This window comes from Acipenser ruthenus, chromosome 18 (genome assembly GCF_902713425.1).
Source record: "Acipenser ruthenus chromosome 18, fAciRut3.2 maternal haplotype, whole genome shotgun sequence".
Taxonomy (NCBI): domain Eukaryota; kingdom Metazoa; phylum Chordata; class Actinopteri; order Acipenseriformes; family Acipenseridae; genus Acipenser; species Acipenser ruthenus.
In genome coordinates, this window is record NC_081206.1 from 7,114,902 (window position 1) to 7,141,199 (window position 26,298).

Below are 26,298 nucleotides of genomic sequence, written 5' to 3' on the forward strand. Positions count from 1 at the left end.
TTAGGAAGAAATGAGCAGCATCTGTTGGGGGCTTTCAGTCGTGGTGTTGCTGACATTGTCCATATACACCATGAAGAGCCCCAGCTCCCCCTGCCCTGGCAGAGATTGCTGTTCCAGTCTGGGGAGCGCTATTCCGGGAAGGATGGAGTCACTGAGAGCTAGGAATGGGATTGGACTGACTGGAACGGAAACAAACAAACAAACAGAAATAGTTGTACCGGGGGAAAAAAAACAGGAAAAGTGGGGATAGGGTACGATTTAGGTGAATGACTGCAGCTAGTATACATGCGAGTTATCACTTTTAGGAGTAGCTTTCCTCTAAATAGACAAAAGTACAACAGCCAATTTTCAGAGGAATACAAAAAAACGAATGCTATAAAATCAGCAATAATCAACTTGCAGAAGTTCAGTCATTGTTCTCAGTAGTTTCTTACTAGTTTAATAAAAGTCTGCCTATAGTGTTATCTTATCCCTTAGTAAAAGCATGGGAAAGTGGGAAAGTGTAATAAAACATATTAAAAGCATGGTGAAGTATAGGTAAGCATTGTAAAGCCCAGAAAGGCATGGTTAAGCCTTCATTGTATACTAAGCTTTATGCACAGCATAGCTATGGAAAAGCATGGGATAACTGCAAAAGTACTGTGCAGATTTACCTTGGTAAACATTTATAAGGAGCACACGCACCTGAACCTTATTGGTTAAAAATCTGGTGATAACAATATCACAATTAAAAGAGAAGGGGATGCTGTTTCAAATGTCTCTTTAGTAGCTGAGTTATTATTGAGCTTTATATAACCTGCTGCTGTAGATACTAGCAGTATCGTGCCTGTGTGGCTCATGGAGTGATACAGTGGTAAGCTTTGTGCTACTAAAGCTAAAACAAGGTCTGCTCTCTGATAAGACAGGCTGCACAGAGACCTAACTGTGGAAGAATGTAGCAAGCCCAACACCTAGGAACACAATGGTGTTGTGCTGTAATGTGCATTCGTCTGCTCACTGTTGTGCCTGTTTGTTAGTTTTAGAGCCTCTCCCTTCTTAAAAGAATCCAATATGACATAAAACAGGACCAGGGTCCAAAGCTGACATTGTGTCTGATGGTACTTGAGTCTGGTTGAGAAACGCAGCCAGTTAAATCAGCTGTCATGCGCTCAGAATAGCTTTCCCTCTGGTCTCATCGAGCCAGTCTGAGCACTTACCACAGGGCACTCTGAATGAAGCCAGTACTGTGTCAGTCCTGAGAATGACACTTTGAAGATCTCACTTGGGCCATTAATACAACTCCTAGTGGTGTTTGTATTTGCATTACAATTCTGATGCTTTAAATTTGATCCTATTGATTTTACATTTGAGTCAGAGCTGTATATTGATTCTTTGATTCTGTTCATGTTCATAGCCACAGCCCTGCCTGACTGGAAGCAATGCACTTAATGGCAGTACACTTCTTACATTACATTTCCACAACAATTTCCATAGATAATTACTACAAGTTAGTAAATAAAGGAACTACTTCAATGGTTTTTGTGTGCATTCTAAACCAGCATCACCTTGTGTCAAGCATCTTCTAAACACCAGCTGCAATTACAAGTGCATCCTACTTACTGTATAACACATTTTTCTGAACATCTGATGGTGGGTACACTCTATCGCTGAGAAAGATTACAATCCTCAGCTATGACAGAATTCAGAGCAGAGCCCAGGCCTATTAGCTGTACATTACTGTAACGCGAATGACATCGCACTTGACTGTTGGTAAAGCAGCTCTCAGTGCTAAGTTAGAGACCTATAAAACAGCAATTGGCTCTAATGATTGGGACTGGGTGATAAATCACAGGGCAGGATCAGATAAGGACTAATGAAAATGCCCTTGACCCCAGTCTGTTTGCTGCCAGAATGTGTAGAGTCTGTTTCTTCCCCTCATTCTTCAAGTTTTTACTATTTATAAAAGAGTGGGATAGCTTGTGCAAAAGTACTTAACACGTACAATTTTGGCAAGATTTGGTCTCATTTAAAAAATAAATAAATAAATAAACTCACTGCTTTTTTAAAAGCTTGTTTCAACTAATTAATTAAGCTCACTGCTTTTGCAAAAGACTTTGATTTATTAATTAGGGTACATAAGGTTTAGGGGCTCACTTTTAGTATTAACAATTAAAAACAATGAATTACAATTAATTAATGACACTGAACAAAAAACGGTAGATCCCATGTAAATGTATTGATCAATACAGAGCCCAATCTAAACAAAGCAGCACAGTTTATTGTACCCCAGCAGTGACTAATGCTGATTGATAATAGCGATCACCTCTGGTAAATACAGGTGCATTATTCAGCATGCTCATCATCGGTCATATAGCAATGCTCACAAAAAAGTGTAGCGCTCCAGAAAGGTATTTGATCATTTCAGGTGCAGAAAACAAAACAATGGCATTTCTTTGGCCAATTTTTTTTTACTAGAAAACCTTTTCAGTGTCTTCAACTCCCGATCAAAGAGAAGCCTGTAGCTGGGTCCTATTTGCCTGAATTGCCACTTAATAGGAACTCCAGAAGTCTTTGATCATCGTGGTAGAGGATAATGCAGCATTTTAACATGTTTGAACAATTTTGTCCCAGCGGCAGTGCTATGTTGACCAAGTGACTTTTTAATAATCACCTTGTATAGCCGACAGGGAACATAAGAACTATAAGCCTTGTAATTGCAGCATCCAACTACAAAAAGAATTGAAAATATGTATTTTCTTGGACCCAGTGTGGAGGAGCAGCGAGCAGGAGGAACCATTCTGTCCTGTGCAGGTTCTTGGTTTCTGGTAGCCCTGTGGGCTGATGGAACTCTCTCTCAGACTAAGGTCCATATTGTGTAATTGCTTAATAATGCAGAAATATTTCCCTGCTGGCCTTGGGAACGTTAATTGCCCTGTATTTCTAATAAGTCACCCACCAATCCAGGGAGAGTCCGCACGGGATTACTTTACTAGCAAACCCTGCTCATTCTTGCTTCTATGATACAAGTGAACTTTGCCAGCTAACTGGATGTTCTTTCCACTTTCTCTGCGAGGAATAAACTATGCCTTGTTCCTTTTACAGCTAGCATGCTTACACAGCACTCACTTTATTCCCACCTGCAGACCTTGGCATTATAACTCTTCAGATTCATGTCAACAGCCGGTAAGCAGCTGATTTCAAATGTACAAACATGACGATATTATCTTTGACATGCATGATGGTTCATTCCATGTCTTTATTTCAATAAACACTGTACTATATACTGAGGGAATTAAAAAAAAACCTGTCATCCACGTTGAGGTGATTGTGTGAAACCCACCTTGTTTAGCAACACCTGTTCCCTTAGATAAGAAAGCTATAAAAAGTCACATTGGACTCACTGCTTGACACACCAGTTGCAGGCCCATACAGAGGGCTTACAAAGGCAGTGGTTCTGTAATAAAGGATGGTAGAATGGTACTACAGTTTCATGCAGGTATTTTGACATGCAGTACCAATGGTGCCTCAATTGTCACCTGGAGGTAGGTCCTGATTACAATAAAGACAATGGGGGCACTTTTGAACCTACCAAGCCTGTGACAAAAAAGAGCAAATGCACAGTTGTTTTCTTTTTTCTTTTAGTATTAAAGCTGGCCCAACAAAACAGGCAGCAGGAGTGTTTTCTCTGTGCATTCCACTGCTGTCAGCTGGTAATTCATAGTTGAATTACGATCCAGAACTGTGAATTACAACCCCCCTTTTTTTTAATGGGTTACAGAGGCTTACCATACGAAATGCACCATACTCACACACACCTCCCCATCCCAGGTTTTTGGCTCCATGGCAAAGCTTAGATAACATCACCCTACAGTGCCCTGCTGAGGCCAGGCTCCATCATTTTTCTCTCTCTCTTGCTGGGCTGCAATACTGTTAATCCCTAATACAATCAAGGCGTTTGAAACACAGTTTAGTGCCTCTGATCTTTGTTTAGCCAGACTTGCATCATTAGGGGGTTATGCAAGAACTGTTGCCAGCATCAGCTGAAACGGGACAATTTCTCTAACCTTTAACCCTGATAAAAAGACACGCATGGGCCATAAATAACAGCGCGTCCCTGAACACCGTAGCTCGGCCCAGGGGCTGTGTTTTTGGTGTTGTCACAGGATTGGGAAACTTGGGACTTTGATTCCTTGGCAGCGCTCCACACTGTCTGAGAGACACACTGAATCCATCAAACATACTGCAAACGACCTTCATTCAGTGTCATCCACACTGGCCTCCTGTAAGGAAGGAAGAAAGAAAAAAGAAGACCGATGATAGTCTTCATGTTAGAGGTCCATATTTTTTAAGTCAATAAACACTCCCCCCCCCCCCAATGCATCTGTCTGCTATTGTTCTTTTCTTATGTTTGTTTATGTCCTGTCTTTAAGTTTACTTGCTATTGTGTTTCTCTCGTTGGTTAATATTTACTAGTTAGTCCCAATTATTCAAGTCTTGATTGTATTGTAATGGTGTGGATCACGGCCATTCAGTGTTTTGTCCTGTGTTCAAGAGCCTTTTGAAACACAAGAATAGACTCTCTTTAAAGTAATATCCATCCTCATTTATTCTTAAAAAATAGGCTGTTTCTTTTTATGGATGTAGGTATGAGTCATTTGGTATATGAAACATGTTTTACAAAAATAATTCTAGTCAAAACTTTATTTCATTTCTTTTTAGTATTTACAAATCAAACAAATCAAACAGATAATGCTGTGTGAAGAGGACCCACATATTTAACGCTATATGGAATGACAGTTGAATCATCGTCATTGTAGTGTTACTTAATGTTTATAGACAAGGTATTCTGGCCATTGACTTGGATAAGAAGATTGTCTAACCATGACAGAACTATAACCAAGTGTTCAATCATTGTAAGCACTGGTGAGTAACATGTCTTAACAATGACCTGTCCTTGACAGCCACCTTCACTGGCCCAAAGTTAGCACAGTCTTTAACTTTTCAGCTTGCACAAACAGCTCTGAAGAGCCCCTCACTGCTTTCTCTGGACTCCTTCTGACCCCAAACCCTGTCGCTCACACAATGGCCACTCCATCCACCCAGCAAGGCCCTTGTGATTACTTTGATTCATGAAATGTACACATCGTACTTTTAAATAACTTCTGTGTTTGTGTCTGAGCAGAGGGGAAGACTATCTAAATGTTGGTGTAGGCGCGTTGGGCTTTGAACCCTCCCTGGCACGTTAGAATTCAAACTTGTAACAGACCAGCCAAGGCACCAGTAGACTTTTATAAGTTACCTTTCAAGAGCCGGGGAGAACTCCTATAAGGATCAGCAAAAGGGTTGTCACTGATCAAACGCACAGCAATCGATTGTTTACAGCCACTATCTGTATTGTATTGAAGATCAAACATGTCACCTTTCTTTCTCTGTGAATTCCTGAATGAGGGATCAAGTTCTGAAGGCTACAAAACAGTACAGCGCAAAAGAAGCCATGCTTCCCAGAAACTCAGATTAAATACACTGCAGGAACGAAGTAGACATATGTAAAAAACTAAACTGGAACATCATGTTGTTAATTAGGCAGGATAAAAGTGCTGATGATGCCACCAGTAATTGTTAAGAGCTTACATTTAAAGCACTGGATGGTGGGATGTATATAGATATCTATCACACATATTATATTGCTTGCAATTTGGGCCTTTTGAATAATAAATGGGGGGGGGGGGGGGTCCTTTGATTAAAAATTGAAAAACGACATAGCTCTCAGAATGGTTGGTATTATAGACTGAGACAGACACTTGATTCATGTAATCTAAAAAGCTATTACACTATTTAAGACAATGCACAGTCACTTTAAAGCTAATAGAGGCTGCATCCAAGTCCCTTTTTAGTTTTATCAATATGATTTGAAGTGTTGATCAAAATCTCAGCCAATAAACACCCGGAAAACACCTTAAAGTACATGCAATTGCTTGGTGTTTCTGTGGCCAATGTATTCATGTCGAAATCACAATGCAGAGCATACTAACCGTCCTTGCCAGGAAAAACAAATCCAAACTATTTGGCCTATGGTTTGTCTATGGTACTTTTAATGATGCCTTCTGTAGGTCTAATGATATATCGTGACACGTGTTCTAATGTTTTACTGCAATACTTTTTAAATGGGCCTTGTTCCTGAGCAAAAAAACAACAAAAAAAAAAAACACAACACACCACTGGAAAGCGCGCATCTGCGGTGCGACTCATAAGACAATGTAAAAACATATCGCGAAGACCTCTAATAAAGAAAGCAGTAAGAGTTGTTTAAATGAAACAAATCTTACCATACGGATTATAAACACTTTTCAGTATTGTAGGCTTTACACTACAGTGTTTACTTTGGGAATACTTTTATTGTGTCTTGTACGTCTAAAGAGTGTAAAACAATTGAAACGTGTTTATAATCTGTGGCGTATGACATTAAGAAACACCACCAATCCTAATAAGGGAGCATCCTTAAACGATGTCTTCTACCTAGTCTATTATTATTATTATTATTATTATTATTATTATTATTATTATTATTATTATTACAAACAACGGTTATAGCGGTAAGTGAATAGTTAATATTTTTCGTTTTATTAACATGATAAAGGTTATGCAAGTAATTTAAAATGTTTTTGTATAGTTATTCTTTTGCTTTATAAAACAATCCTGTATATAATTGCCATATATATATATGTATATATATATATATATATATATATATATATATATATGTGTGTATATATATATATATATGTGTGTGTATATATATATATATATATATATATATATACATATATATATATATATATATATATATATATATATATATATATGCTAAATTATTTATTTAATAAATTTTGCATTTATTTAGGCGAAAAAAATGCTAACAAATGTTTACATTTTAAAAAAAGTCCCTTTATTGTGAAACTAATTTGGAACTCTGAATGTGTTTTAAGTTGCGACTCTGAGAAAAAATAAATAAAAAAATAAAAAATAATAAATAAAACAGCTATAGGCCTAATAAACTTTGATTAAGGCAAATCAATTAGATTATGACATTTTACTACTAAACCAAATGTAATTAATTGTTTTGCATTATATATTTAATCCAACCAAAACGAATATTGATCTCAACCCTGTTGAGATAAACCGCACACAGCACGCTAGCAATGACAATAGAAACTATCAAACGAATTGTTGGCGAAGATAAAAGTTGATTCACAATATTTTTAAATCATGATAATAGAATGCGAGCTATTTTTATTGTAATTCTATTAGCAGATGCATAAGCGCTTGATGTAAATGATTTGTTCTTTTTCAAAAGGATCGAGGTATTATGGTCATTTAGAATATATAGATATCCAATAGCTCACAAAACAACAACAAGAACATAACTTTAAAATATATTTAACCTCATTTGAAAATGCTACTGCAATGGGGTTACGCTTTATTCGTGTATTTATTTTACTGTATATATATGAAACGCTTTTCTAATACGTATATATATATATATATATATATATATATATATATATATATATATATATATATATATATATATATATCCTACAGCTATGCCAAGCTTTGCATCAGCCTGAACTAATATTGCTTCATAAAGTCGAACGAAACCTGCGGAGTAATGTTACGTTAACACATTGAATCACACACCGTTTTATACTTTCCGAAAAACTGACAAAAAATTGATAAATTTGAAATTTTGAAATCTAAAATGAAATACGGTACTACTATTATGGCTTGCGGTAGACTTTTGCAATATAATATTGCAATTTATTTGATGACATGATGTTAAATAAAATATCTAAATTATGTCCATGTCGTTTATTTATTTATTTATTTATTTATTTATTTATTTATTTATTTAATTTAATTTAATTTAATTTATTTATTTTAAATGATGTCTCAATTCTAAAATTATAGGTGATGCTAAACTTTTGGGCATCGCTGTATATAAACAGTTCAAGCAAAAATATAAAGTTAATAAAGAAAAGTATGGGTGTACACCGGTTCAGAAAATAAAACTGCGTAAAATGAATCAACAAATGAAATCACTTTAAAAAAAATATACTGTTTTTATTGTTTGATGGGTTTAATATATTTTTCTATTATGCTATGCAAAGCAGAAGTTAACATTGTAACAACGTGCAGTACTTACACACACAAAGCTATAATTTACTTTGCCTGGAGTGTTTTGACACGTACAACAGGAATGAAAAGATAAGAGAAGAATGCGGTACAGTATATATTATTTACTGAACAAACTCCTCGCGCCCCATTTAGATTGAGGCGCGGTGATGCGACGTTCTTGCCTACATCGGGAAATAAAAGAAGTAAACAGCGCCCCTGGGTGGCATCAGTGAGACATTGCTCCACAGTTGGCTTTTTTGTGAGTCACTCGAAGATTCTTATTGTTCTGCATTATAAGAACGCAATATCAACTAATTTATATATAATCCATATGTGCTCTATGTGTATAGCGTACATTATTCATACATTATAAACAGTGTCATATCAAGAAGTGATTCCAAAGCTAGAAAATAAAAATCAAATAGCACCCAAACAAGAAACAAAATCAAGTTAGTGATAAAAACAACACCGTTGTAGGATGACCAAACAGAAAACGAATATGTCGTCACTTTTACGCGCAAACAATCATTGATTTAAATGCTGGGTGCACAACATAATTCTGGTGACCCGACACAATTAGGTTGTGGCACGTCAGTACAATAATTGTGTTGGTTTTGCTTTTGGCTTTAACCCTCCGAAAGTCTCACGTGATTTGTACAGTTAGTATTTCGCTGTTGATGTGCTGTTACTAACGCAATATACTACCTATTACTCGATGGTAAAACCAAACAGCACAAGCGGTTCTGCTCATCTAAATGCCAGTGCCACCCTTAGCTTAGATTTCGAACAGGGTGCTGGTCTGTACTGTTACTGGCAGCAGGTTATACAGCATAGGCGGACCGTAAGGAATGAGCTGGACTAAATAGTTATTTGTGGCCACTAGAGGGCAACCACAGTTGCCGCATTCCAGAATGTGTTCAAATGCAACATTAGCTTTATTGATGATCGACTGCATCGTCACAAGATATGCTACACAAAAAGGTACTGAAGTAAAGAGTATAGTGTGTGGTTGCAGCATACGTATATTGATTAACAACCACCGCTTATGCTTGGAGTCTAATTGGTTTTAAAGCTGCAGCTTGCTTAGTCCTCCACTAGTTAGTAAGTTTATTGGACAACCTGTCCACTTAAGTTCAGACATAAGATGGATTTGAAGTCAGTATAGGACTAGTGCACTATGGTAAGATTCACTAAGCATTTGCTCCAATGGAATATGTACTGTATTATTACAAACTGTTTATATTAGTACATTAGATAGCAGACAAGTTATTTATTTCTGTTTTTAAAACATTCATATTTTGTATTTGTTTTAGAAAAACTGGGGCTGCAAGCTTTGCAGAGTATCAAAGAATTATCGGGCCCATCAGTATGTTTGGTTAAAAAAAAACACCTGTTACTTTAACATGGAGATCAGAACAATATATGAGTTACATTATATACAACAGACACTTTTCATGAACAAAGAAAACACCTGCACACTCACACTGCAACGTGAAAGGCACGATGCAGTATCTGATTGCACCAAAGACTTTGACCTGCTGTGCTGCACAGCTGAATGGAGTTTCCTCAAGGGGATAATTCAGCACTAACCCTCTGCAAACTTTTATAACATTGCCACAGGACGAGGTGGAGAAGGCAAACTGTTTACCTTAGCAATCGCAAATATTGGAACGAAAACAGCAATGTCACACAGCCAGGGAGCTTGGTACTAGCAGTTACAGCACAGGGTGTGTTTACTTACTGGGCTCTCTGCCATGGTTACTCACACGGAAGGAGGCCAGTGACACCACTTCATACGCTCTGCAGCGGCCCTGTGTGCTTTCACTTCTACTTAGCCTACTGGAGGGTTTCAGGTGTGAGGTTTCTGGCAGGCGACATGGTGGCCTCAAAGTAAGTAGTTCATCCAGAGCAATAAAACACTCAACATATAGAACTACTGAAACAAACTTTTGTCAACTGAAAAGACAAACATTTCGACTAGAAGTCTTTCTCAAGACGTTGAAGACAACGAGAAAGAGGTGATTTGTGTCGGGACAGGAAAGAGAATTTTTTTCAATTGTGTTTTATATATATTCTTTTCAAATTCTTAATTTTCTTTACTTGGAGCTTATAGTCGGGACATTTTACACCCCATAGTAAATCTGTTCAGAAATACTGTCATTTCAAAATCAAAACCACCAAATTAGACTGATTAAGCATTCTACTGGGCTCTATTTTGATTAATTAAGTCAATGTGCAGATCACAAAACTCTTTAAGAGTTTAGTGTTGGATATGGGATCCAGTTGTCAGTAGTACACAGTAGCTTTGGCACATCACTGAATCCACATCGCTAAATATAGGATGCATTGGGGAGTAGTGGTTAGGGCTCTGGACTCTTGACCAGAGGGTCGTGGGTTCAATCCCAGGTGGGGGGACACTGCTGCTGTACCCTTGCGCAAGGTACTTTACCAGATTTCTCCAATAAAAACCCAACTGTATAAATGGGTAATTGTACGTAAAAAAATAATGTAATTGTATGTAAAAATAACGTGATATCTTGTAACAATTGTAAGTCGCCCTGGATAAGGGTGCCTGCTAATAAATAAATAATAATAGGACACACTGAGACCATGTTATTGTGAACCCTCCCTGTACAAGACTGGCATCCACAATGCAATTGTGTATGGAGAAAACCACATCATTGTGTTCTTTGATCATTAACTATTGGATAGCCTTTTAGGTTCTTCAACGTACACAAAATCAGATTGGAAATTTGCTAAAAGATGTTTCAAGACTGCTCTCTGGTGGCCAGAGTTGTATTACTACAACACTACTCTTCCCTGACAGCTCCTGTTATATTGTTGTTATTGGTTTTAGTAGATGTTGTCTTTATGGTCAGTTTCCCCCTCACTTGATTTTATAGAGCTCGTTAACCACCCAGCTTCTCCTGAAATCACACCTTAATTAAAACTTTAACCATCGTTCAATAACAAGTCAACTCTGAACGACTTCTTCAGTTTACAAGCAATTTGTAACCAAGAAGTCTGGACGACAAACTAATTGACTCGTTTTCAGCGCCTGCACTAAGAGTTTTGAAACTGTGGACGGAATTCCCTGAGCTTTATTGAGAGCCGTTATGTTCATCAGCATCAGAAGCTTAACACCACACTATCACTAGGAGAGAAGTAATAGGTGACTGAACACCACCTACCATTACATAATAACACAGTAGAAGTCAGCCTTTTCAACTCGGCTGTAAGCTAAAGCACTGGAAACACCAATGAAATCAGCAGTATTGATTGGTCAGGTTTATTTTTTGTCTGCAGTGCTGTTGGAAAATTGGGGCCTAGCTGGGCATGGCACAACTTTCTGGAATTTATTTAAAATACCTTAAAATAGAGAGGTGTGGTATAACTATGGTATTGTATATTCACAGAAAAAACAGAATAAAAACAAGTGTGAGCCTTAAGACTGTGAAAGCCTGGACACAGTGAACTTGATTCATTTATGAACTTAAACACTTGGATTCTCTTGCTCTTAATATAGACCAACACTCTTTACCTGCGATCCAGTTAAATAAATCGATAGAAGAGCTTGTTTTATAAGAGAAATGGCTCAAAGCTGTCGGTCTCTTTGTTCAAATGTACAGCTTGCCTCAGTATATTTTGCAAGATCACAAAAGAAGTATCTTAACCTGTCAAAACTTAAAGCCAGGCCACACCAGGAGTGCAGTTCTATCAGCATGTGAAATCCTTCATTTGAACTGTACCTCCCTCACTGCTGCAATACCGGCCCTCATAGTTAGTAATGCATATGATGCATGTCACTAATCTGTGAAGCACAATGTACACACCCTATAAGAGACACCTGCTGGTCACCTCATGACCTCTTCAGCATTTGGAATCCTAGCCATCAAATTGTTGTGATGAAGAACCAAATCATTTAAAGAAACGTGATCCTGAATGACTTTGCTGTTATTCCTATCAGCAACACCTGCACAGCAAATGACACTCCAACAAGATGAATCTGGTCTTATGAAAAGAAATCTAGCAGGCTGTTTAAACCATATTAAAAGGACAAGGATACATAGTCATCATCATTTTGAAGTAGTATCTCTCATGTGGTATAATGTGACTTTCTTAAAACACGACCACAACCATCTCAAGAACAGTGTGGTTTTAGTGCCAGTATGACACCGCAATGCTGTGGAAAAGACATGCACTGATGAGCAATGAACCAAGTGAAAGCACAAAATGATGTGCAAAAACTGTACTAGGAGCTGAACTACATAGTTTTCTTAACGAATGTATTCCTCTTCTTGCTTAGATTCACTCTGTATATAATTTTCTGTTTCGGTTGTCACATCCTATTCATTTGTTTTACAATCTGAAGCACCTCCCTGGCCTCAACAGAGCTCTCAAACGCATCTTTTCTCTAGGCACAGCTGGTACACCAGAGTGTAACTATGAACCTGCCCCTCTGTAACACTCCCTTGCTGGCTGCAAGGCATACATCAGTAAGAAATATGAATGTAGTATTTCTTACATCCACTGGGGTGGAAAAGTGCTGCAGGGGGGGCAGATTAATGTTTACACTCTGTACTTGGAGAGAAGGCATGTTTGGCAACTTTATAAAGGCAGCAGGAGGGCTTTTTAATTCTGTTCCCAGCATGTAATGACCGAAACCGAAAAAGGATATACCCAGTGACTCTAAACAAGAATACGTCAGTGAGATATTTCATATCCTTACCGAGCTGTTGTTTAAAATGCACTACGCAACTTACACTGTACTTTCAAAGCATTTACAGCAGTTTTTGGAAGAAGGAACCTGTATGTTAATGTTACAAAACAGAGAAACAACCTTGTATGCAGAATTAACAAATGTTTTTTCTGCTGCTGTTGTATCTGATAACACAGCAGAAATAGCGCAATCTCTAAATAATCTGTTATGATCTTTTGCTCACTTCGGCAAACGACGAGAACTAAGTTTCCACAGCTCAGTGGTTGAGTCATATGACTGCTACTTAAAGTTTGGGATTGCAATCTAATAGTGACTTTGATGTTCGGGGTAAGTTAAAAGTAATGATTAGAATTGTGATTTAAGACTCAAATTAGGGTTATGTGTAGATGCTCCTGGAAGTTTGACTGTTGCTGAAGCATTTGGCTCTGTGCAAATCGACGATGTGTGGTTTAACTTGTGGAATTAAATGAAATTTCAGAAAGTTGCTAAACATGTTACAAATGTGTTACTGGGTATTTTGAATGTGTTTTCCTGATTTCACCACATGTGCAATTGCATAGTAATAACCAAACTCCAAACAGGAATTGGTTGTTTAAATATATATTTTTTGTTGTTTCAAGAAAAAGTGCCAGTAACAATTTGGAGGAAAGTGTCACACATTAAACAAAAAACATTCCTTCATAAACACACTCAGAAGCAATAACTATTGCATAAGCGCTCGTTATAAGCAATCTTAAGTATGTTATAACAATATTTTAAGCCTGGTTACTGTTGTTAATATCTGAGCCTATATTCACAGTTCTATTTCCTTGCAAGCTCACAGTATGCAGATGGTTAGAAGGGGGACAGGTATGGCTGAGGCTAAGCTCCCTTTCAGTAGAGTTCACATTACTGGAGTCCTTTATCCCCCGCAATCTTTTGAGCATGGATTCCTTCAGAGCCCACAGCTTGTCCTTGAACTCCTTTCTGAGGAGCACGTACAGGATGGGGTTGATACAGCCGTTTATGTAGCCAATGCTCGAGGCCAGAGGGAGGTACAGTTGTAAATGTTGGAGCACTTCCTTTCTTAGGGAGTAAATGGCAATCACTTGGACTATCCCAAGAATGCGAGAAGGCATCCAGGTGATGAAGAAGGAGAGCACGGCTGCTGCAAGCAATCTGTAGAGGTTATTGAAGCGGAGCCGCCGAGTTTTCATCCTGTAAGCAATGACTGAGTAGGAGAAGGTGATGACTCCGAGGGGAATTAAAAAGCCACAAATGAAAATGGGCAGGAAGACCTCTAAAACATTGGCCAGCATTTGTCGTCCCCTCTGAGAAGTGCTGTTTTGTGTGTCCGAGACATTGCTGGCAACGTATATATCCACAGAGCAGATCAAAACGTTCTTTTTGGTTTCTTTAAGTGTTGAATAAAAAGCCAAAGGCAGACTCATGGCGAAGGTCAGGACCCACAGGCACTGACTAACCTTTTGAGCGAGTCGCTTTGGTCGGTGGTTACGATGCCACAGCGGGTAGACCGTTGCGATGCAGCGATCAATACTGACGGCCATCAGGATGAAGGCGCTGGTGTACATGTTGACAGTGGAAAGGAAGTAATACCCTTTGCAAAGCACCAAACCAAAGGGCCAGTGGCGCAGGAAGAGACTGACCATTCGAAGAGGCAGCCAGAGGATGAAGAAGAAGTCTGCCAGTGCCAGGTTGAGAAACCACATGTTGAATTCGGTCTTCTTCAACCGGAAACCGGTAAACCAGATGACAATCCCATTCCCGGTAATCCCAACGATGAAGATGAGGCTGCAGAGGAGCAGGTTTAAGTAGTGCACCACCTCTTCAGGATTCCCAATGCTTTGTTTCGGAGGCTCCCCAGTCACAGTCATTTTCTTCCCAGTGTCAGCCCCTGTTCTCAAACAAGCAGAAGAAATCTGCTGAATATCACTCTGGTTAATACCACACCCCGCTTATCGAAATCAGATTGAAATGTCCCGACGGCAATATAACGGGAGTCGATGGGAACAAGCTCCTGATAATATCACGTTGGTTAATATCACACTCCGCTGAATATCAAGGAAATGTAACATTTATACAATTAATTTTCACCCCACTTAATATCACTCCAAATGGTCTTCATGAACTGTACTGTATTTTGACAGATTCAGTATACACTGCTCTACAGGCTTGTGTTTTCTTAACCATTGCATATTACAATGAAAGCATTCCAGATTGTGTTCCAAAAATAAATGCATATTAAAAGAGAAAAGATACAATCAGATGATTAGCATAAAAAAAAGTTTAAATAAAAAAACACAATTGATTGCCTAGGATACTGGATGCGACGCCACAAAGCATTACATTGAAGAAAAAAGTTTTTTTTTTTTTTTTAATAGTAAATAAGCTCTTCCTCTAGGTGATTAGGTAAGTTTTACAACTTTTTAATATGCATTTCCAAATTTACAGCACACTACAAAATGATGAACTTAAAATCTTGTCCAACTTACAGCTTTTCAAGTGCAGACTGATGGTCAACAGTGGACTGATCCAACTTGCTGGTTGTGTCCCTTCTGAACCTTCAGTTAGAAGAAATTCTTAACTTGCTTTAGTAAGAGCCTTTAAGGTCAGGACTGCAAACCACACTGGAGCAGGAAGTGTCTGCATTAGAAATCTCTAGAAGACCAAAAGAGCCGTTCAGCATGATTTCCCATGACATCACTGAGCAAGTTTACTTAGAAAATACACCTGGTTACCAAGAGGGTCCAGTTCCTTGCCAGTCTACAGGGAGATTGGGCTGACTAGAACTGATGTAGCCCTCGTTGAGTTCACTAAAGAGGAAATCGGTTTGTATTGTGTTAGCAATGAATCGGAAGGTTTCATATTAATATTACTCAAATCTATTTTTTTATTTTTTTTGGATTGTCAAAATCTGACTTCCACAAATGCATAACATGATTCTTCCCACTCAATTTTACAAAACTGATCAACCGCACCTATTTAGATGGGAGCATTATCCCATGGCTGTCAAACAATAAAAGAAAAAAAACTCCATAGGAACATTGCTGTATTTTCAAGGACACAACAGCCTTAAGTTATTCTTTCAATAAGCAAACAAAAAATGACAATGTATAAACCCAGCTGTAAAAAAACATTTCAAATTCTGTACATGAAAATAAAGCAACTCTATCATCAGATCAACATGCCTAAGATTAAATAACTAAAACAATATACACCAACAAATTAAAAAACAAATTTACATCACACAGTACAAAAAAGTGCCTTACAAAAACCTCTGTGGAACCATAATATTTAAATTAAGTCCGACCAATTAGAAACTAAAAGGTTGAATCTTGGCAAGAAACTCAGCTATTACAAAATTAAAAAAGTATAAAAGCTATTCCCAGGTCTTTTGTTCTTTCTTCTTAGAAACAAGGGCTCTTTAATTGGCCACTTACTATGCTTTCCAGTTCCAGTTTTTAGCTTTGCATTCGGGACCCATTTAGTGATCCGAATGCTACAGCCCTGTAACTATTGATCCTGCTGCAGTTCCCCTCTCGCAGGGCTCTGAACATGCGGGAAGTCTGAGATAGGATTCAAAGTTTAAAAGGTGGCTCTGTTTTAGATAATTAAGATAGACTTCATGATCTTCAGCATTCTCTAAAATGAGAAGGTGCAACAGGATTTCAGTTACTATTACTACAAGACAGTACATTGTGTCTTTTTGGAATGAGCTTGGACTGTAGTTAATAGAAGTTATTTGCCTTCCAAACATATAGTACTGTCAAAACACACAGCTCCTTTAATAACATCCTAAGACACTAGACTGCCTTGGTCAGACAGTGAAGAGCATGCAGCAAGAGATGTCATTATTAGCAGGGTTTGCAATAATTCTGAATGCTTCTAGGTTCTGTTGCTCCTTTGTGAAGTTCTATTTTTTCTCTGAATCTGCTTTTACCTGGCCTGGAGAATCCTAAATGCCTGCCTTCCTCATTCTCTTCAAATCGTGTAACATTTCCACTCTGCCAGCCCCACCTGCTCTACATGTATAGATATAGGGAGTGGGCCGGGCTGGCAGAGTGGAAAGGTCACATTGTCATGTGATTTAAATGGAATGTGTCACGCCACTTCGGATTCTCCAGACAAGCTCAAGCGAGGAAAATGATAATCACAGACAGGGAGTCTTTTATATAAAAAAAACCACACACATTAAAATGACATTTGAATCAACGTAATCTTTAACATTAAAGCTTGACTTTTAATTGTGAAGCGCCTGAAATTGGTTCAGATGCATCTGAACTGCTTGCTTGTTAATCATGCATACTGGCGGTTCCATTGAAGTCTTTTATTAGAAGAATGGAAATTGGTTTTGCAAAGAACTTGCAGTCAAAACCACCTGACTACTTTGGTAGTGTTGGAAACCAACCTCCAAAATTTTCATCAAGAGTTTAAGTGCCAGGATAGATCACTCAGACCACTTTGTGAAAAAGGCAAGAATCATTACAACTTCAGAGTTTATGATTGGCCCAGTTTCAAGTTACCCAACAAGGGACTAGACGTCTGTATTTACTCGGCATCCAATCAGACAAATGGCGTACCAAGTAGAAGTGAGCTGGGAACCGCCATGGCTTTGAAGTGATAAGCAAGAAACAAATGAGAACAAGATAAGCATCATTACTGTGACCAGACTCATTACATTACCCCTCCCCCTCCTGTACATCTTTCAAAAATCCAAAGGGGTCAAGTCTCCAAAGTCACAGTCAAACAGTTCACTCACACCCTCCCCCTCCTCCAATCCAAAATGATAGTCATGATTTTGGGGTGGGGAAAGGTTGATAAAGGAATCCAATGGGAGTGAGAAATCCTCAGAGTTCCTATCCAGCTGGTAACCGGAAGACATCAGAGGTGAAAGGTTACCAAAGTCAGGTAGCCCCCTCAGTGGAGATAAAGCATCTGTCAGCAGAGGCTCTGTAGGGAAATTGAAAATAAGTGATGGTTTAAAAAAAAAACACAGAAAAAGTAACTCAGGCAAAACTTAAGCAGATCAACATTGCCTTTATCAGTGTGCAGCAAGATCTATCCATCAGATACCTCCCAGTACCCACAAGATACTTAATAGGAAGTTGCATTGCACTAGCTACTTCATCTGCTACAACGTCAGTAACGTTGATCATAGAGGAATGCACATTGTGAAGTCAGCGATACTGAACACAGACACTAGCTGTGCCGCAAAGCTTTAAGACTCGCTGTATTCACCCGTGATATTGAATCTTCTCTTTTTTGGAGTTTCTAGACATTAAGATCAACACTCCTGCAACTACACTGCCACTACACCTTCTCATTTTGTTTCCGGAGTTATGTTTCCATGGACACCATGAATAGCGATTGACCAATCAGTTTCGAGCTTACAAGCGATGTTGGTGATGAAGGGTGAACTGTACAATCATATGCCTGAGTCAGTAACCGTACAGCAGAGTTATGACCTGTGTTTTCTATGCAAGACCATCTTTTTTACTCTGAAATACAGGGAGTATATGTTATAGCATTGTAAAATGTTTTATGCAGTGACTTAGATCGATCTGAAACCTAGCATATGTAATTCATTCAGGAAACGATATTTGCATTGCACAATTAATTAATATGACTGTTGATTATTTTATTTTGATGTGCTTTGTTTTGCTGATTCAGTCTATTAAATGAAAAATATCACTATATGAGGTACAAGATGTATCTCTCAGATCTTTTGCTGTGTAATCAGTTGCTGTAAAACTGTGGTCTAGTATTGACTGCTTACACACAAGGTGTAGATACAGATAAAAAAAAGCACACCCCCACACATGCACACGCACATACAAATCCGCATACACACATACTGTGATTATCTATCTGTGTAAATAGACACGGTACTAACATTGATTAAAGACAAAGGTTCTTTATTTGAGAAGACTCTCTAAATTCCCTTTTTAAGAAGTTCAAGTCAAATGGAAATGTATGTTCAGACTTGTGTACAGTATAAATCTCTTCTTCTTCCTCCTCTTCTGGTGATGTCACACTTTCCATGTCCTCCCAAAACAGCCATATTTTCTTTCTATATTAGGCAAGAGCAACAGTGGGGGAGGGAGGGTATTTTCATACTAAATGTAATGCTAGAAAGTACTTTACCCAGGAAAAAGGGAATTGACGCTTGGGTATAGACGCGCTGGTGTGCCACTGTCTACTGGCCATCAAAAAAAAAAAAGGCATGCTGCAAACATAGATACACAGTATACAAAATGTAAGAACATTGATCTACTGTTTAAGTGCCTTCGTTTTTATTTTCTTGTGCGTAACTAAACTATGGTGGCAGCCCCCGAGGGACAAATGGAAAGGTGCTTGAATGCGTATTGTGTTTTTTTTTTTTTTTTTTCATTATCAGTGATTCTTTGAGCAGAGGGTCCTGTGCAAGCGCACCTACAGCACATTGAATAATCCGGGCTTGGAACCGGCCCCCATCGGTTTTACAGTTGTGCCTATTTGCTTTGTGCTGAGATTGCCCCAATGGTTTCTTGAAACTTGGCTTGTGTTTTTGATAGCTCCACTTCAAATGGCTTTGCACTTTTGATAACCTGGTGTTTTTTCACATTTCCAATGTGTTTTTGTTTCATATCTAATATAAATTAAAGCTAGTACTCTGTGTATTGCAGTATTTGGCGGCAGACTGCGAGCACCAGCTGGATTTCCTACAGTAGCTCATGCTAATCTCCTAAGGAAGTGGTGTGTCGGTTCATACTAATCTGTATTAATAAACCGAGTAAGAAATACCCAGAACCACTTGTGTATATAAATGTAATTTGTGGACCAAAGTGATTTTCCATTTCAACATTACTCTTTTCAATTTGATAGTAATGTCCATGTTTTTCCATTTCATATACCTATTATTTGATATTTATGTACTGGACTTTTACTTTCAAACTACGTTGTTTAAGTAAATGCCAATACATTATTTATTGGTACCTATTTTAATCAAAGCAACAGTTAACAGAATTGAAAAAATATTAAATGAAAGAAAAAATTACAACTTACTGTAGAAATCGCATTAATGAAAACTGTAAAATCAACAGCGTTCGAAATTGCAGTTCTCAAAATGATTTATTTATTTATTTATGCACTTGTGCGTTCTCTGACTCGGTAGTTAATGAGAAACTACGACATGGGAAAGTATGTATACTCAGAATCTTGGAAGACTCAAAATAAACGTAAGGACTGGTTGGTTCCATGAATATTTTTACAAACTTAAAACTGGTCTTGTTTTTTGTTTGTATAAAATGCAAAAGAAAACATGGAATACATGAAAAAATAGAAAACAAAAAAGACAGCTTATGGCTTACTGTGGCAGAGCAGGGCTCTGCCCTTAGAAATACTGGCAGGGAAGGAGTTAAATTCTCCTCCCTGCCCAGATTGATTGTGTCAGGTGGGAGCAATCAGTTAATTAATCATGCAATTAAGGACCCAGCCACCTGGCATAAAAGGAGGCCTCAGCCTCCCAGTTGGGGAAGAGTTCAAGAAGGAGAGGAAGTAACTGTTTGTCTGTGTGTGCTGTTTTGTAAGTTTTGAAAACCAGTGAAGGCAACGCCCAGCCTGGAAACATTATTTGTAAGTTTTGTTTTGTGTTTATTTTGTGTTTGAAACCTTTTTGTTTGGCCCTTGTGTCTGTTTATTTTGTATTTTTGTTTATTAAAAAGCTTTATTTTTTAACTTTATACTGTCTCTGAGTCTCAAACCTCTGTCAATCCTGTCACACTTACCTTTTCTGTATTCAAATTTACTACCCCATGCCCCCCTGCACCCACGCTGGAGGAGGACCCCCATGCCCCCCTGCACCTGCGCTGGAGGAGGACCCCCATGCCCCCCTGCACCCACGCTGGGGGAGGACTCCCATGCCCCCCTGCACCCACGCTGGGGGAGGACCCCCATGCCCTCCTGCACCCGCGCTGGAGGAGGACCCCCATGCCCCCCTGCACCCGCGCTGGGGGAGGACCCCCATGCCCCCCTGCACCCGCGCTGGGGGAAGACCCCCATGCCCCCCTGCCTTCTACTTAGGATTTCTAGCCTCCTACTTTAAATGAAAATGAAAAGACTGGCTACTGTACGCTTTGTTGTACTTTAGTTTTGTATGCTACAGAAACCAGAGGAAACTTTACAGCATGGGTAAATGTTCTGTTTACACCCCATGACTCCAGTCTGCAGATCTGATGAAATGTCCAACACTTCAGACTCACCTTGTCCGCTCGGAATTAACAGGGGAGCCAATGACACTTCCTGGGAGGAGCTGCAGGGCGGAGACTCTGTGGTGGTTACTGGGGTTACGGCATGCAGTAATAGATCCTGATTGGCTGCTTTGGAAGGGCTGTTGCCAGTCACAGGACTGCAGACTCCTACCCCATCCTCTGGGCACAGGAACACATCGATAGGGCCATGGGGGCTTTTCAGAGAAATCTGCATCCCCTTGAAATACAAAGAGCACTTGTGTTTTTGTGTTTGTTGTTTATTTTAGGTTGCTTTAATCAGAATAGTAAAAATCTATATTATATATAGATTTACTAACACCCAAACGAATGTCTGTCTGAAATGTTTGTCTGTGTTATGGGTGTATACTTACAACTGAAACAATATTAAAACAGACAGAACCTTTCTAGCAAACCTCTATTAATGCTAATTTATCACACACTACTTTACAATACACACCTTTGTTAATGAGCTATTGAAGACAAAGCAATGAAGGGGTTAGCTTGACAGTTTCAAAATACAGTACAGTAATAATACTATACTGACCACTAGGGGGGTGCAGAACGGATCATTCACGTAACTTAATGAGTCATTCTAACTTTCTTCCTGTAGATGGCACCAAAATATTATAAATGAAACACAAAACAATGACCTGCAGTATGGAACAAATGGCACACATTTTCAAACAAACACAGTAATCCTGGACTTATTAGGTAGTCCAATATTAGTTCTAATTTGGATCTGTGAAACTAGGGATCAATGCGATATGGAGAGTGGAAAGACTGGGTAATGGTTCCAGAACCCCTGCTTCTCCCCGCCTTACCTCACTGGGGTCCGAGACCTGCATCTGTGTTCCAGGGGGGGCCTTCACCACCATCAGCAGCTGGTCCGGGGGGTCCACTGTGTTCCTCAGGTCCTGACACATCACATACGCTAACGTGCGCGTGGTTAAGGAGACTGGCAGCAAAGTCGAAAGTGTTTAGTTTCCAGATAGCTGGATCCATTCCACCACATTGCTAGTTTCTATGCTTTCTCTCCAGTTCAAACATCTCACTGGAACGGAAGTTTTAGACACAACTAAGCCCCCCAATTAAAGTAGATTGTTAAATTGAAGAGAAAATGAAACAATACTATATTTTTGCTACTAGTTCCACTCAAGCTAACATCTTTAACTCTGGATTAACATTGAATGTAGCAAGACACATATTAGCCCCAATACTGCTTGCACACCGGCTCTTTCAGTGAAGGATATTTTTTGTTCTGCGGGTCCTCTGTCAACAGTTTCAGCTGCAGGTTACACTTTGTGATAAGCTCGTCCAGTCTCTGCTCTGTCTCTCCCAGATCACTCACCTCCTTCACCAGCGCCTGGTACCGGGCACCAGACACCCCATCCAGACGACTGCCCCTAAGAAAGAGAAAGACAGAGACACTGTACTCACAACCTCCAGCTATTTAATGTCAAGTTGAGTGTTTCTTTTTTTTTATTGAACATGAGGGCGCTGAAATCCAGCAGGGATCTCTGATTTATAGTATTAAAAGGTGCCATTGAGCTTGAGCCAGGGACTCCACACTGGGGAACCAGCTCGTTGCCGGGCGAGACTCACAGCCACTGAATGTTGTTCTTGGATTTCTTGGTGATGAGCTGGATTCCCTCCAGCACGTTGGTGATGTCGTAGATTCGCCTCTTCTGCACCTCCAGCACCTGCGAAGCCAGGTTAAGGTCGACCACGCCGTCGGGGGACTGGGCCAGCAGCTCCAGGAAGCGCTTGGTGGTCAGGTTCAGGGAGGTGTCGTAGCGGGACTTCTCACCGGGGGACTTCATTCCTGGGGATGGAGAACATCAGGGTAACACACCAGCACAGCAGGCTCAGGAACCCATGCTTTCATCTGGAAACATACCCAAACCTGCACGGATGTCTTTAACCCAGACGTCAGTTTTGTAAACTACTGCTTCAGGGCTGATTAAAGGCAGGTTTCCAAATTTAGATAGGTTGGGAAAGCAGGACAATTAGAGCAGATCATTAGGGTAAAGTAGCTGTCTCTTTACAGCTAGGTAACCAGATTTAAACTAACTAAAGCAAAAACATACTTTTCCAGGATTTCCTGTTAAATGTGTATGCATTCTAAGGAGGGGGGGCGGGCTTGATTTTGGGTTCCACACGCAGCTGGAATGTTGCGTTACTTTCTGTTGCAGGCTTATCTTGGTTCTGTGCTACAAACTGTTGAGAGTTTTGAAATGAGGTTGCTTTATTTAGTGCATACCTGCCTCTCCCACCCGACCCCTGCCTCGGGGAATCTGCCTATTTTCTGCCACGTACTGGTGGTCAGTCTCCAGGTCCAGCTTCCTTTTTACCTGCAAGAGTCACAGGACATCAGCAAACAGGTCAGGTTAACAAAACATTCACCTTCAGACTACAGTGAATATAATTATTATGTTGCTACATACTCAGCAGTGGCATTGACTTGTTGCTATATTGCCACCCACAAAATATGCAAGCATGAGATGCTAAATTTCAGCATGGTGTTGTAATGTGTGAAATACTCCTGGCTTAGATAGGGGGGAAACCCATAACAATACCTTTTGTCTACAAGTTGCGGCATATTATACTACAGGCCTATTTAATGGAGTTTTTTTTTTTTTTTTTATGGACTGCACCCATTCTAAATAATGAGATCAGGTTTGCAGTTCACAAAGCCTCTTTAAACTGTTTTGAAGAGTTTCACATTTGTTTTCAAGTTTCACATTTTGCAGTCACTGTTTAACCGAAGACACGGTTTATAAACTCTTCAATGACAGTACTGTACGTACCAGAAACAGTGAGTAAAGTTGTGGGTATATGGCCCGGTATTACCACCTGGGGTGCAAACTAATTCCTCAGATTCTTGAAATGTATTTAAACACAACGTTTAAGACACCTAGTGGACATTTAACAAATTACATGTTGATATTAGTCCGTTTTTTAAATCTCAAAGTTTAGGCTCATTCTGGATTGGCAATAAAGTAACCTTCAGCTCCTGCTTGCCATGCCCCAATACGTAAAAAAAAAAAAAGTGTTTAGTGTTATTCATATTGGTTACTTGCTGTCCCTTTTAGTGCAGTTGACACCTAAAATAATAAAAAGTACGTGTGTATTCCAGTGACTGTACTGAACTTTAATGTGCAACTCGTTTTTTTTTTTTTTTGTCCATTTAATACAGTAAATAACTCAACATGTACTGTATGTGTGCTGAATCTGCTGTAGTAGAACACAAAAGTGTTGAACAAGCATTACTCTTGCTACGACCCGAGGGGGGTAAAAAAAAAATATTAAAAAGGCTGCAATTTACCGGCGGCCTCCCCAAGGTGGGTCTCCTTCCTCCATCCCCAGGTCTTGGGCCCTGTGGAGTGGCGAACAGCAACATTTCACCGCCCGTACCGGAGGTTGCGGGGTGCAAATCCACATTTCCGGGTGTCGAAATGATCACGATCTGTTGCTGGTCCAACTCGATACCTCCAGCTTCTAAAATGGACTCAAAATCAGCCAAAAGATCCTCCGAGGTCTGTCCGGATACAAGCTGCTGTGACATGGCACGTCAGCGGCTCTTTTTAACAAGGCAAAGCTGTCGCTGTTATTTTGTGTTTATTCGTTAAAAGTCGAGCATCTCTGTATCTGTACAGGATACAAAACTTTGGGGTTTCAAAAAAAATAAAGCGTATTTTAAAAGTATGAATTAGGAAACAGCTCCTTCCCGTGATGCATTACAACGTAAAAACAAATAAAAGCTGACCAAGCTGTGGTTAAGAGATACATTTAACTTGCATCACAGAACATCTGATTGCATAATGTAAAACAAATAAAAGCAAAATTGCTTTTAAAACATCATAACAAATTGTTACTGTAGTTACAAAAATACAGCAAATCGGCTAACTATAAATGCCTTCCGACTGTAGCATATTATATTTCTTGCAGTTCCTATAATTTCAAGTACTGCAAGTTCAGTAAACGGCAATTAATGTTTCTGCATCTAGATCTCCGCGCTGTCTGCTGTGCAAGTGCAGTTTCACTTTCCCAGGCCGTGGAGTTCAGGTCATTTGGGGATTCGAATATTAGTACCATAACAATCATTCGTGTGTGTATTATTCCCAGAGCTCAGACAATATACTATTACAAACGTGTCACTCGATCAGCTAAACCAGTTTACGTTGGCCTAAATCGAACTTTGTGTTATTAATTACGAGTTGTATAAGCAGGAAATATTACTTTAATTCTGATGCACAATTCACTCTTTTTGCTTAAGCAGTTCCGAACGTGTTAATGCACATGCATCAGAGAGATCAAACTAGTCCGACTTGCTCGGAGTAGTTTTCGTGTTGCTCTATAATCATACTGTTGAGGTTAGCTCCCCTGGCTTTACTTAGTGCTGGTTCACTATGGCTCCACATTTAGACCACTAGTAAACTATATAAAATGTATAGTTAACATTTTTTTGCTCAGCGTGCACAAAAGCTAGTTTTTCGCCCAGATTTAGGGTGATTCTTTGTTAATTTATCCCAGTCATTTTTTTTTGTTTTCTTTTCTCTCTCCAAAAAGTTATGTGAAAAGCATCCCTACAACCATACAGTACCATATAGTTTACCTAAATGGTTAATATTTATATTATAGTATATATGGATTAAAAAAAAGGATCTGGACATTCAAGCAGACTTTACACCGCAATGATCCGCCCGATCGTTATCTGCTGCATCCACTTTGTCATCAGTCATTCAATCCAGGAAGCAAGTGGAGATTGTACAGAAAAAGCCAAAAGAGAACCACGGCTGAGCTATCCTGGGCGAGAGCCTGTCCATGGAAAATAAAGGTTTCTTCCGCATCTGCCCTCTGTGTTTTTGAGACGATCACCTTGCCCCTTCTACTGCTTTGTTATTGTTTCTGTTGTTCTGCACCAGCTGATCCGGCAAGCGCAGGGGTTTACGCGCCAAATCTTTTTTGCCGCGAAACTTGCACATGTGACCCCTGGCTCATTCTGATTGGCGGAGCCGCAGGAACCCTTACGGAAAAACGACACAGTGCCGGACTGCAATTGGCTCAGAGGGAGTCCCTTCTAGCTTGACGACATAGGTTAGAAGCGGCGTTCTGGCGATTTGATGGAGAGTTTTGTGCACTAATCATGGGCCGCCAAGGACTTTCTAAAGTTCA

General features: G+C 39.4%; 2 protein-coding genes across 3 annotated transcripts; both read right to left on the minus strand.

Annotated features, from left to right (window-relative positions):
• LOC117428080 (N-formyl peptide receptor 3-like) lies at positions 1-14,748 on the minus strand. The gene is made up of 2 exons (XM_058992162.1): positions 13,767-14,748; positions 1-179 (listed from the first exon to the last, which is right to left on the minus strand). The coding sequence occupies exons 1-2, from the start codon at positions 14,746-14,748 to the stop codon at positions 1-3; spliced, it is 1,161 nt and encodes a 386-aa protein (XP_058848145.1).
• Positions 13,459-26,200, minus strand: LOC117963853 (transcription factor E2F1-like). Of its 2 annotated transcripts, XM_034905314.2 has the most exons (8): positions 24,449-26,197; positions 23,384-23,474; positions 22,726-22,945; positions 22,374-22,526; positions 21,945-22,059; positions 21,115-21,340; positions 15,367-17,824; positions 13,459-14,768 (listed from the first exon to the last, which is right to left on the minus strand). In XM_034905314.2, exons 1-7 carry the CDS (start codon positions 24,686-24,688, stop codon positions 17,580-17,582), a joined length of 1,290 nt encoding a protein of 429 aa, XP_034761205.2. In that variant the 5' UTR covers positions 24,689-26,197; the 3' UTR covers positions 13,459-14,768; positions 15,367-17,579. The 2 variants fall into 2 exon arrangements, with proteins under 2 accessions (XP_034761205.2, XP_058847045.1); XM_058991062.1 differs by lacking the exons at positions 13,459-14,768; positions 15,367-17,824 and adding an exon at positions 18,884-18,944 and having other exon boundaries at positions 24,449-26,200.
• Positions 26,201-26,298: the final 98 nt, after the last annotated feature.